The 12,950-nt window shown below is 40.4% G+C and overlaps 1 protein-coding gene across 1 annotated transcript; it reads right to left on the reverse strand.

Moving 5' to 3' along the window:
- Positions 1-1,979: 1,979 nt before the first annotated feature.
- Positions 1,980-4,011, reverse strand: LOC144707096 (Tetratricopeptide repeat (TPR)-like superfamily protein). Its single transcript, XM_078580218.1, has one exon. The coding sequence runs from the start codon at positions 3,857-3,859 to the stop codon at positions 2,156-2,158; it is 1,704 nt and encodes a 567-aa protein (XP_078436344.1). The 5' UTR covers positions 3,860-4,011; the 3' UTR covers positions 1,980-2,155.
- Positions 4,012-12,950: the final 8,939 nt, after the last annotated feature.

A 12,950-nucleotide genomic window follows, 5' to 3' on the forward strand; every position in this document is an offset into this window, starting at 1 on the left:
TTTATTTATATAACACCATTTTAATTGACATTTAAAATGGTTATTCCTGAAGCAAGATACCCTTTGACTTTTATTTTAAAGCCAAATGGCCCCATAAGCGTTAAGCCAAATCAAATTATCAAAATGTCTGACTGGGAAAAGTAGGATCAGTTAGCAAATCATGAATAATGTTTGGATGCTCTCTCTCTCTCTCTCTCCCCCTCCCTCCCTCCCTTCCTCTCTCCCTCCTTCCCTCCCTCCCTTTCTTCCTCCCTCCCTCTCTCTCTCTCTCTCTCTCTCTTTCTCTATCTCTCTCTCTTTCTCTATCTCTCTCTCTCTCTCTCTCTCTCTCTCTCTCTCTCTCTCTCTATCTCTCTCTCTCTCTCTCTCTTTCTCTCTTTCTCTCTCTCTCTCTCTCTCTCTCTCTCTCTCTCTCTCTCTCTCGCTCTCTCTCTCTCTCTCTCTCTCTCTCTCTCTCTCTCTCTCTCTCTCTCTCTCTCTCTCTCTCTCTCTCTCTCTCTCTCTCTCTCTCCCTCCCTCCCTCCCTCCCTCCCCCTCCCCTCTCCCTCTCCCTCTCCCCCCCCTCCCCATCCCTCTCTCTCTCTCTCTCTCTCCCCCCCCCCTCCCCCCCTCTCTCTCTCTCCCCCCCCCCCCTCCCTCTCTCTCCCTCTCCCCCCCCCTCCTCCCCTTCCTCTCACCCCCTCCCTCCCTCTCCTCTCTCCCCCATCCTCCCTCCTTCCTCTCCCCCTCCTCTCTCCCTCTCTATCTCCCTCTCCCTCTCTCCCCACCCTCCCTCCTCTCTCTCTCCCTCTCCCCTCTCCCTCTCCCTCGTTTCCTATCCCTTTCCCTCCCCCCCCCCCTCTTTCCCTCTCTCTCACTCTCTCTCCCTCTCTCTTTCCCTCTCTCTCTCTCTCTCTCTCTCTCCCTCCCTCTCTTCCTCTCTCTCTCTCCCCCCCCTCTCTTCCTCCCTCTCTATCTCCCTCGCTCCTCTCTTTCTCCCTCCCTCTCTCTCTCCTCTCTCCTCTCTCTCTATCTTCCTCCTCTCTCTCTATCTGCCTTTTCTCGCTCTCTCTCACTATCTCCATCCTCTGTCACAAAGTGCAGTGAAATAGGAACGTCATCTAATCTGAAGAGGAATACATTTGAGAGACTTTATTACAGTTCCTGGTTATATATTTAAGTTAATTTCAAATAAATAATTATTATTTTCCTTGTAATCATGCATCATCTTCTGAAGCTTATATTTTAAATTGCGGACATTAACATCCTTCTCTTGCATCTGAGACCGGATAATTTCTCTGGACGATCAATTTAAAAGGTTCAATTCATTGTGTATTTCTCATTCGTCTAGAAATCAAAATATACCAAAAAAATTCTTAAAAGTTTGTCTTATAAATCTTTCTCTGTTTGTTTCCCTTTTTCACACTATTTCATAAAAGAGATTTTGGAATATGCATCTTCATTTAAAACCTTAAATCTGTGGTACAAAATTTTCAAATATTCTTTGGGTAATCTTGAAATCTTTTATAAAGTCCTGGTTTGAACTCATTTCTCAATTCTTTGCTTTTTAAAACTACTCATGTGCTCGAAATAGTTTCACTGTTAATCGGGGTGATTTCAAAATCTTTTATCAATTCTCTGTTTCTAGTGCGACCTTGTTGGAAGAGTGTTTGACGTTTTCGAAACAGGGCTAAGTGCCCTATTTATGCTGTCTTTTATTTTCTAATGACAGTCAACATGGGACTAAACACTGGAAAGTTTCTCAGTATTTGAGAAAGACGACCAGAGACAATAGGTTGATCAGGAGCGAGAATAAGTAAAGAGGGTCAAGAACAAGATGAGAAAGAATATGGCTGGACTATCCTTACGTGGCCCACAAGTTGGAGTAATAGACCTAGAGAATACCATACCCAATTCTAAGGTCATATAATAGCAAGTCAACTCTCAGGATGAAAACCAAAAGGTAAGAAAAGTCAACTGTCAAGATCAAAATCAAAAGGTTAGTCAAGGTCAGCTGAGGCCAACCGTAAGGCTATATCAGAAATGTTTATTCATCAAGTAGAAGTAATATGGTATAAGACAAAGTCAAAATTGAGGTCAACCCTCAGTCAATTCAGTTGACCTGGCCCGCCATCCGAGATCCTAAAGTCAATGCTCTCTATGACAGTCGGTCCGGTCAGTCCAAGAGGGCAAACCCCCGGTCTCTGGTGACCTGCCTTTCCCAGGGATGCATGCCATGATTTCTCCGACGAGGCCGGCGGCCGGGGCTCTCTGCCGTCTCTGGCGGCGACGACAAGTCCATGGCGGCAGCGTCTCCTGGAGAGTCTACAGGGAAGTGATCTCTGCCCGAGAGCCAGGCCTGGATCATCTCCTCCGTCCTCGGCTCAGGGGGGAACCCTCTCTCCTTCATCTCCTCGTAGAACTTTGCGGCTTCTGCCAATCTCCCACTCAGGAACAGGCCATGGATCAGAACCACGTAGGCGCTCCGGTCCGGCCCTCCCGCCGCCTTCATCTCGTCCCATAGCTTGCCGACGCAGTCATGGCGCCGCCACCGGCACAGCTTCCTGATCATCATCACGTAGGTGTCGCCCTCTGGCGGGCACCCAAGCTCCTTCATCAGCTCCAACGTCTCGAATAGTTCATCCCCGGTCCTGGCGCCGCGCATAACGGCGTGGAAGGTCCTGACCGACAGCGCCAGCCCTCGGCTCCGCATTTCCTCGAACACCACTCTGGCTTCCTCGCCTCGCCGGGCCTTGGCCAGGCCTCTGATCAGAGAATTGAAGGTGACGGCGTTGGGAGGGAGGTCCTTGGCCTCCATGGCAGTCACCAGGGCTCTGGCCCTGTCGAAGAAGCCGGCCATGGCAAGCGCATGGACGACGGAATTGTACACCTTCCGATCCGGCGCGACGCCGAGCACCGACATTTTGTCAAACACCTTCAGCACATCATTGAGCTTGCCAGTCTTGGAGCAGCAAGAGATGAGAGAGCCGTAAGAGATGGCATCAGGCTGGAATCCTCGACCCGTCATCTCGTTCCAGAACCTCTTGGCTTCACGGAGGCTCACTGCAGCGTTGCACCAGCCATTGAGGACGATGTTGAAGCTCTTGAGCTCAACAGGGAAGACGGAGAGGTTGCTGAAGAGAAGGTGCTCGGCGTCTTGAACGTTTTTGTAGCGGCAGAGGGCGGAGAGAAGGCCGTGGAAGTCGTCAATGGAGAGGGGGAAGCCGAAGCGGCGGAGAGCGTAGAAGGTGCTGATGGCCTTGGCGACTTCTCTAGCAGCGGCGTAGCGGCGGAGGAGGAGAATAAGTGTCTTGGGTGTGAGAATAGCTCGGCGGCGCATTTCGTCGATCAGTGACCAGGCAGTGTCGAAACGCCGCATCTTGCCGAGGATGGCGATCATGGTGTGGTACTCCCGGACGGTGTGAGAATAACCCGGCTGGGTTGAAGACCAGAGGAAGAAGGTGAAGGCGGGTGACCAGAGATTGCGCAGACGGGAGAGCACGGCGCGGACGAGCTCGGGCGAAGCTTGAACGCCGCATTTCTCTAGTCTCTTCCTCGCTTCTGCTCCGTCGGTGGAGAAGCCTTCGAGAGAGGATATCACGATCTCCACGTTCTCGGAAGAGGCTGAACTCGACCCTTGATCTTGATCTTGATCTGGGTCTTGATCGTCTTGATCGTCGTCTTGATCTTGATCGTCGTCGGTGGAGATTGTTTGGTTTTTGTCGCGGATTGAGGGGTGGATTGGGGAGGAGGAAGAGATGGGTTGAGATGGGTGGTAATTGTAGTGTTGATGTCGCTCGCCGGAGAAGGTGGCGGCGCTGAAGCGGCGGGATGAGCTGGGTCGGAGAAGAGAAAGGAGGCGCAGACTGGTCCGCCTCATGGTGATTGATGATGGGCTCGAGCGGCTTCTTCGAATTAACTTGTCAACATCGTGAAATAATCGGAACCGGAGACTATGGCTTTGATGTTATTTTCAGAATCATGAGGACTTGATTACTCCTTTGGAGAATGATATTTAGTTGCTTAGAAGAGGATGACGGATGAAGACTAGATTTGGTTGTACGGTTCGTTTTGTGGGAATCTGTGCGAATTGTTCATTCTGTTCAATAAACATTAACAAATTCACAAATTCACACACCCGCGTGTTCTCTTGTGCGAATTTTTTGTTCGCTTCAAACAAACAGAACAGAACAACCATGTCTAGAGGTAGACATGGTCGTCTGGTTCATTTTGTGCGAATCTGTGAGATTTGTTTATTCTGTTCTGTTTTCTGTGTGTGAATCTGTGCAAACAGAAAAACCGCACACACCCATTTGCAGTTCTTTTTGTGTGAATTTTTTGTTCGTTTCAAACGAACAGAGCAGAACAACCATGTCTAATGAAGACAAGCTTATGAAAATATTGTTGAGTGTTTAACTCTCCAAATATTCTCTCCTCTATCCCTCTCTCTTTCTTTTCTCTTGGTGGAGACTATATTTTACTGTTAGGTGAGGGTCATATGTTATATGCATTATTGAAGAAGCACTACCATTGAGGCCGACCGCTTAAAGAGCACCATATGAATGGGATGCATCTTGTACATGAGAAATGCTACTCATCCCAGGTATTCAAGTTGCTTCAAGATGTCCAGAACATGCCATGAAATCACTCTTTTTCATTAACTTGGTTCAACGTTAATCAAACATGATTAGTTTAGATGAACATCTTGTCCTTCACATGGTTTATCTGTTCTGTAATTATTCATGACATAAAGGCTTGTTGGACGATTGACAATGCTTTTGGATGGATTGGACATGACTGAACGGTTGTCTGTTATGTCATCAATGGCACTTGATTTTGCCCCAACCATCATCCATCCAAATTTATCATTGTCTCCATTTTGTCTTCAGTCCCATTTCATCATTCATCCATGATGAAAAATGAAATGGATGACAGAATAGGGATGATGGAATTGACAAAAAAAACTAACTCTGCTCTCATAATCAAACCCATCTTTGACACTCGACAGATTGCCACTCTAGTCCTCAACTCCACTAATCTCTTCCTCTCGCACTCAATGATGTTAGTTTCCTTATGAACCCTCACTGCAGGCCACCAACCTGCAAGGGCCTCCACATCCACTACCTCAGCTTCTCTACACTCACTCATACTCTCACTCTCTCTACACTCACCCCACTGTCACTCATACTCTCACCCACCAGTCACCATGTGACTGCCACTCAATTATCCATCTGACCACCTCATACTGTTCCCTCTCCCTCTACCCAGCTTAGTTATCTCTCTTTCTCTCTCTCTCTCCTCCCAATTCTCTGGCTCTCTCTCTTTCCCTCTCAATCTCTCCCTCTCCCAATTCCTTCTTGCTATCTTTCCCTCCTCTCTCTCCATTTGCCCACGTTTCTTTTTTCTCCCTCTCTCTTCCCAATTATATAGCTCTTGTTCTCCCTCTCAATCTCCCCCTCTCCCAATTCCCTCTCTCCATATTCCCTCTCAATATCCCTCTCTCCCTTTTCCCTCTCAATCTTCCCCTCTCCCAATTCCCTCTCTCAATCTTCCCCCTCTCTCAATATTCCCTCTCAATCTCCCCCCCCTCTCCCCATTCCCTCTAGGGATTGTCCAACCGATATCCGTCTGATACCCAGTATCAAACAACCGATATCCGATATCCGGAAAAATAAACGGGATGGTGTCTGATATTGGAGATCGGATATTGGACGATATATGTCCTTTAAGAGTAGACGGATACCAAAGATGGATATCGGATGGGTGAGGACGATCCGGATATCCGATACCAGATATCGGATATTGATATCCGGATATCAAAACCGGGATTCGGATATCGATATCCAGTATCCACAGGAAAAAGAAATATCAATCAACGTTATAGATGGCTTACGTTTAGGTGAAACATTTTTTATATATATTCTAAGTTTTTTAATATATACCTGTCAACCTTTTTGTTTTCTTCCATATGGGATGACAGGATTCAGAGTTTAACATTGAACTCCAAATCCTATTGTCCCATATGGAAGAAAACAGAAATTTTGAGCTGTACATATACAACAAGGCAGGAAACATATTAAGTAATTTAATAATATTTATAAATAATTACTACATTACAACCTTATTTAGGACATAATAAATATATAAATTTAATATGTTATTATCTTGTTCAATAAATACATCTCAAGGTTTCTGTTTTCTTCCATATGGGACAATAGGATTCGGAGTTTACACTCTCAATCCTGTTATCCCATATGGAAGGAAACAAAAAGATTGAGAGGTATATATTAAACGGGTTTCTTTCTAAATTGAAAAGCCTACCATTAAACAGCTGGCCCATGTATATACTCTACATACTGTTGCACTATGACAATGAAATAATATTTTTAAACAACCTTTCTAAGTTGGATATCAAAATCCGATATCCACGTCCGATATCCGATATCGTCATCCTCCCTGCGAGACAAAGGCGGATGACGACATTGAGACAGATACTGATATCGGATATCTTTATTGTAGCAACCGATATCCGATATCTAGGTATCGGAAAAAACGGATACCGAAAATTTGATTTTCGGTATCCAATACAGCATTCATCCCGATATCATAATCCAATACTGGTATCGGGACGGGCAATCCCTGATTCCCTCTTACAATATTCCCTCTCAATCTCCTCCTCTCCCAATTCCCTTTCTTTATATTTCCTTCTCACACTCTCCATCTATCACCCACATCTCTTTCCATTTAACTCACTCTCTACAACTGTCTTTCCCTCCCACTCTCCCAATTATTTTTTCTTTTCTCATCGAGCCTTTTTCTTCAATGACTGTTCTTGTTTAATTTATATCTAAGTCTAATGTTCTTGATTAGGATAAGTTCCTTCTACAGTTAAGGCCTGAACATCCTCTTCAGTAATTTGTCCTAGGAGCAGGCCATTTTTTGGAAGTGCAATTTATGTTTTTTGATTTCGTCATGTGTTTTAAAATTTGAATTTTGGAATGACAAATTCTATGGCTATGGATAGCCATTTGGACAGTGACTAGTCAAATTATGATCTGAAGATGTTGAAAGTATAGGAATATGCCCTTCCTCTTTGATATTTACACATGCTGATGTCACTATCCACATGAACTAGAGAAAATGTTGCAGTTCACATGACCGGATACACCCAGCAACATTTATCGTAGCTTTCATCCCCACTGACGTCAGTTATCATCCTCATCATTGAAAATGACAATCATTGTAGCCATCCACAGCCAAGACAGTCATGGTCCCTATCAATGGCCATTGCTATCCCCCTCGATTATCATCAGCCTACCCATCAATGACAGTCGCCCTCAGTGTCCATGGTACTCATTACCCCACTAAAGACAATCGACAACACTGCCTCTTACGATTGTTCTGATCATCATCTCAAGTTATAGCAGTGGTCATTATCATTACCAATAGTCATCATTCTCATCAACGAGAATGGTCATTTTCATTGTCTTCACAAATGATAGTCATCATCCTCATGTATGACTGTCTTCAACCATGTAGATGATAGTTGACATCCCCATTGACAACTGTTGGCATCCCCATTGATGACTGACTCGATCATTATCCCCGTTGAAAAAATCATCACCATATACATGACAGTCACCAACCCGTCTATGACAGTTGCCAGTCCCGTTGGTGATGGACGACATCCCCAAACAATTGGCATCCCCCTTTATGATAACTATCATGGTCATCATTGTTTATGTTTTAATACATAAAATACGATATAGAATGTATATCTGAAAACTTTTTTAATCGAACTTTTTTAATATTTATTTGTGTTAGTTTAAGTGGCTAAGGTATGATCTAACAGGGAGGGTGAATTAGGTTCTTTAAATTTTAATCACTCTAATATACTTAACTATGTGAAATAAGGTATATATATCTAGGGAATGAGAAAATGATAGGGTAGACTGAGTTTTTTAATATACAGCTTAGGCCAATCCTTAATGTTATTCGAGAGTATCCAGCCCGAGGTGATGATGATCCCTAACCAAGTTTGTGTGAATACCTCCCCAAGAAAAAAAACTTGAAAATATGATTTAAAATGATACCAATAAAATAAACTTTCAGTGAAGTTCTGTCATCCTTGACCCCCAAAGTCTTCTACAAAGTGATACTGCTCGACCTCCATCAACTTGGCCCCCAAAGCCATCTCTTCCTTAGCCCCCAAAGCCTTCATCTAGCTGACCCCCAAAATCTACTAGGTTACACTTAAAATTTTCATTTCTTTAATCGAAATAATCATGTAAGATCCAAAATACCAAAAAAATTGATTGTTAAGGATATTTACTAAGAAATGATCACTAAAGGTACTTCAATGGCAAATACTTTCAATATTCAATCAATTATAAAAAGATGATTCAATATGTGTTTCTTTTTCCTATCTTCTATTCAAATTTATAAATATCTCCGCTTGTGTGTTGATGTAGATTAAAGCTTTCTCATGGTCAAATTCATCACCAGTTGAAGATGTATGAAAATAAAGATTCTTCATTTGAAATCTCACTAGAGCACTTCCAGATGTTTCCTCCCTTGCGTCTAACTTTCAAAATACAATAAAAAGATTATGAATAAAATATACAGGGAATCATAAATTGTATGATTCTTCAGACCTGAATAGTAATCTGGAGTTCAGTTTTTATGATTCTTTAAGTGAAGCTCTCATAAATTTTCTGACAAGTTGGATATTTCCTTTCCTATAGAATTTACAATGATCTATTTTTTTCCTATAACTTGTTCAATTTTGCATCAAATGGCTCGATTATAGATGATATGGATGTGTATTAATCTTATAAATATATCTTATATTCAACAAACATATAAAATATTTGCAAAAATGTAAAAATAATGATCTTCAGACCAAGGAAACTAATGAAGTAAATCTTGGGTCATGATATTGTTCTCCTTGTGATTTTTTCAATCATGCATCAAAAGGTAAAATTATAAAGCCAACAGTTTTGATGTATATTAAAAATAACCATATTGTCCAATAAAAATTCGAAAAGGATTGTAGAAATCTCCAAATAATGGTCGTCTGAGAAAGATGGTTGATGGAGTGAATTATTGTGCATATTCTTATTCTCCTAGTAACTTCTTCAAATCTGCATGAAAAAAATATGATTCTATATCGTATGGATCTAGTATCATGTTATAAACAAACTTAGTTTTTCATCTTTTTACATAAACAGCGAGTAAATTTCTACATACGGCCAAATCTGATGTTTGCTTCTTGTTAATGTTATTTTTCACTAAGAGAGAGGAGGTCACTACCTATATGGGCTTTGAAAGTGAAAGGGAAAAATCTTTAATTTTATTAAGCCCAACATTTTATTGAATTTAATATGAGGTTGAAAAATAAGATAAATTGATTTCTTCAATTTTGATTTAGCATAATTACAACTTTTCCATTCATTTCATCTGCCATAGATGCTACAACGGATTATTCAATTTCCTCCATGAATTTAACTTCAAAAAAATTCAAAACAAATATATACCTTAATTAGTATTCTTCAAAAACCATATAAATATTTAAGTTCAATAAAATAAACCATTAACTGGGATATAGATTTATAAGGTAGATTGATAAATCAATCTCATGTCTTTATATGCAGAAGGTAGTCATCCAATTCATGAATGAGTTGCATAGTTTGAACCATCTTTAATATTTTATCTTATATGCATAATTTGTGATATGAATGAATATTCTTTATCTGATGTTAACCCACTAACTGAGGGCTAATTTAGAAATTTCAATTTCCACATTTATTAAAAATAAACTTATATATTTTATTCAAATCTATGCGGCCTTGATATTCATTTTTTCCCCTCTACATCTGTCATCCTCTCATCATTAGCTATCGTCCATCATCTATATTTCATTTATATCATTAGTAAATCCCTCATCTCGGATGTATGAGTGGTGACTAGTGATGAAAAGAATTTTGTTAGTCATCTATCCATCGCTTTGGGCAATGGTGGATAACAGATTTAGATGAACCAGATGATGGTTTTTCATCCTTCCAAAAAACCTAAACATGTAAAAAAATCTATATTCATGTATTTATTGGGTTTTTATATTGACCTTATCATGAAAACCTCTAGATCATGTCAAAATTTTAAGACAGATGATTATATATAACGGTTCCAGTCTCAATCTTTTATTAGTGTTCCTTATATATTATACATTTTTTAGGTTCTGGTGTTGTGATTGACATGAAATCTTAATCATTCACACCTCAAAAGACATAAAATGGAATCATGAAAGACCCTAAAACCTGATAATTAAATCACCTTTGCAAGGATAAGATCTGTGATTTCTCAATCTGACAAGTGAGGAATGTGTTGGGGTTGGTGCCTTGGTTCGTCCATGGAAAACATGTTTCCATGGATGTGGAAGTGTGTCGATCGATTCATAATCGATCATTAAAAAATCAAACATCGAATGTACATTTTGGGTAACTCATTCTACCCTTGACTTTGCCACTTCAAGATTGTTCTGAAGTCATTCACGCGTCCGGCCTCTAGAAGTATCCACGTGATCAGTCGGCGCTTGGATCTCCACATCTTCTTCTTCAGCTCTTCCTGAAAATCTAGAAGATCTTCTCACCATGAAGACACTCTCCTTGGATGAGTGGAGCAAAGAGTGGTGGAAGGGAGGGGCTCTCAAATCTGGTTTGCATGGGTGCTTTAAAGGAGAGCCCTTTCCCTCTTTATATTTCACTTAAAGTTTTTTTTCTCAAAAACCCTAAAAGTAAAACGTATCCACCAATGCCCTTATGACCTTATGTGTGTGACCCTCTAGGCCCATGTATTGTTCTAGTTAATAAATTTAGTGGCCCAATAACAATTATTGTTCAACCTTATTAATTAACTATATCAACATATAGATTAATTAAACAAGGATCGATTTAACCCAATCGATAGGTTAAGTTTCCAGCCCGTGGGGTGCCAAGTTACACCTTGCGCTCTAGAAGATATCAAGTAGAGTTGAACTCTCGCATGGAACCTTTACCGTCATCGATTACCGTATATGTTTAATCCATAATCTGCACGAGACTCTCAAACGACTTAGGGTATGGTTTATCGTCAAACCCTAGTCCATCATTCGATTAGTCCTGATGTGTAACGGGGATCATTGGAGAGCACCTTCTCCAATATCCTCACTACCCTGGCCAGGGATTTTTCTTCATCGTCTCCCTTGAGTCAATCTCCTCTTATACCGAGGGCAAATGATCTCGTCTTGACCACTCAATCATCTCCGTAAGCTTCTTACTACATCCAAGCTATGACTTGTTTGAATACCATGATTAGAGGCTCTTAAGTCGTAGTCAAAATGTAGTTGCCCATTCACGAGATGTCCTTGGTATCTTAGGCCAGTGGATCACTTATACAACTGTGACATGAATCAACCTGATTGACATTTAGGTATAATACCATTTAGGGATTTGTATGAATCAATTTAGTGAACTTTTCCTCCAAAGAGCACCCATTATCTGTCCTTAGTGCCGCCATACTAATAGCCATATGATCAACTATACTTATCATATAAGTAGGATATGCTAGTGTTATTCTATCCGGATGATTCGATGTCCATCTCAACTATCCATCGAATAGGAATATTTAGAATACATGTTTAATGGATAGTGATCATTGTATTATATTATCATCATAATTCACTAAGTCATTGCACGTATTCATGGACTTCATTATAAACATCACACTGAATAATAATGAACATAAGTATTTTATTCAATGAACTTAAATAAACATGCTAGTGTGATTGGATTGACGGCCACATAGTATCCATCAGAATGTTGATCTAATAAAGTTTACAGCATTTAGATGTACCCACATGATCCCTTGGAAGTTGATCACCTCCTCTATTCTGGCGATCCCCATTATCAATCCACTATTGTCATTATGATGTTACAATCACATCAAGAGTGGAGGAGCGTGAAGAGGAAAATAGAGAAGAAGGATAGGCACCTAAAAATTTCTGGGTGTAGTGAATTTTGTTTAGGGCTTTCTCCCATTTAACCTTAATATAATTTTTCATGATAAACCCCAAATTTTAGGCATATGATTTGATATCCATAAGACTATTGAGTGTGTGACCATCTAGGCCCATATAATATTCAATTTACTATTTTACTTGGTCCAATAAAATTTATTGGACAAACATATTAGTTAGCTATATTTATTTAACCAAATTTATTGGTTAATTTGCCAGGTCATGGGGCCCTAAACTATACATGAGGTTCTAGAAGATGTAAAGGAATATGATAACTCACTCATGGAACCTTAATCTCATTAGACACTATGTATGTATAGTCCATCATCTTCCTGATGATCCTTTAAAAACTTTGGGTATGGTCACCAATCAGACCCTTATCGATCACAATATAAAATATTGACGCTTTGAAAAGTTATTGACAAAATCTTCTTTGATATTCTACCACCTTATCTACAGACTTCATCGTATTGTGTTCCTTTAGTTGTCTCCTCTTACATAGGTGGGCAACCACATCTCGATTGCTCAATCATCTTTATGAATTTCTCCTTACACCAAATAAAATAATGTTTTGAATTCCATTAGTTGTAAATCGTAGGTCGCTATCAAAGAAAATCGTCCATCCACAAAAAAACCCTTGAACAATCATCACTAGAATTCAATTGATTCATATGGTTCAATTCAGTGAAATTTTTTCTCTAAAGAGCACCATCTGTGACTAAACTCTCCACACTAAGCGGTATGGGATCAGCCACACTTATCTTATGAGTGAGACCATATCATGTTGCTATCTCTGCATATTGTGATGATTGATTAAAAATATCCTCAAAATAAAACAATTACAAAAACATTTAAAGACCATCAATATTTGAATTATGATCTCACCAGAATTCACTTAAATGTATCATATATTCATTAG

This window comes from Wolffia australiana, chromosome 8 (assembly GCF_029677425.1).
Source record: "Wolffia australiana isolate 7733 chromosome 8, ASM2967742v1".
Lineage (NCBI taxonomy): Eukaryota > Viridiplantae > Streptophyta > Magnoliopsida > Alismatales > Araceae > Wolffia > Wolffia australiana.

Bases quoted from the DNA above. Each gene is read 5' to 3' on its own strand.
- LOC144707096 (XM_078580218.1), bottom strand. From the start codon at position 3,859: ATGAGGCGGACCAGTCTGCGCCTCCTTTCTCTTCTCCGACCCAGCTCA.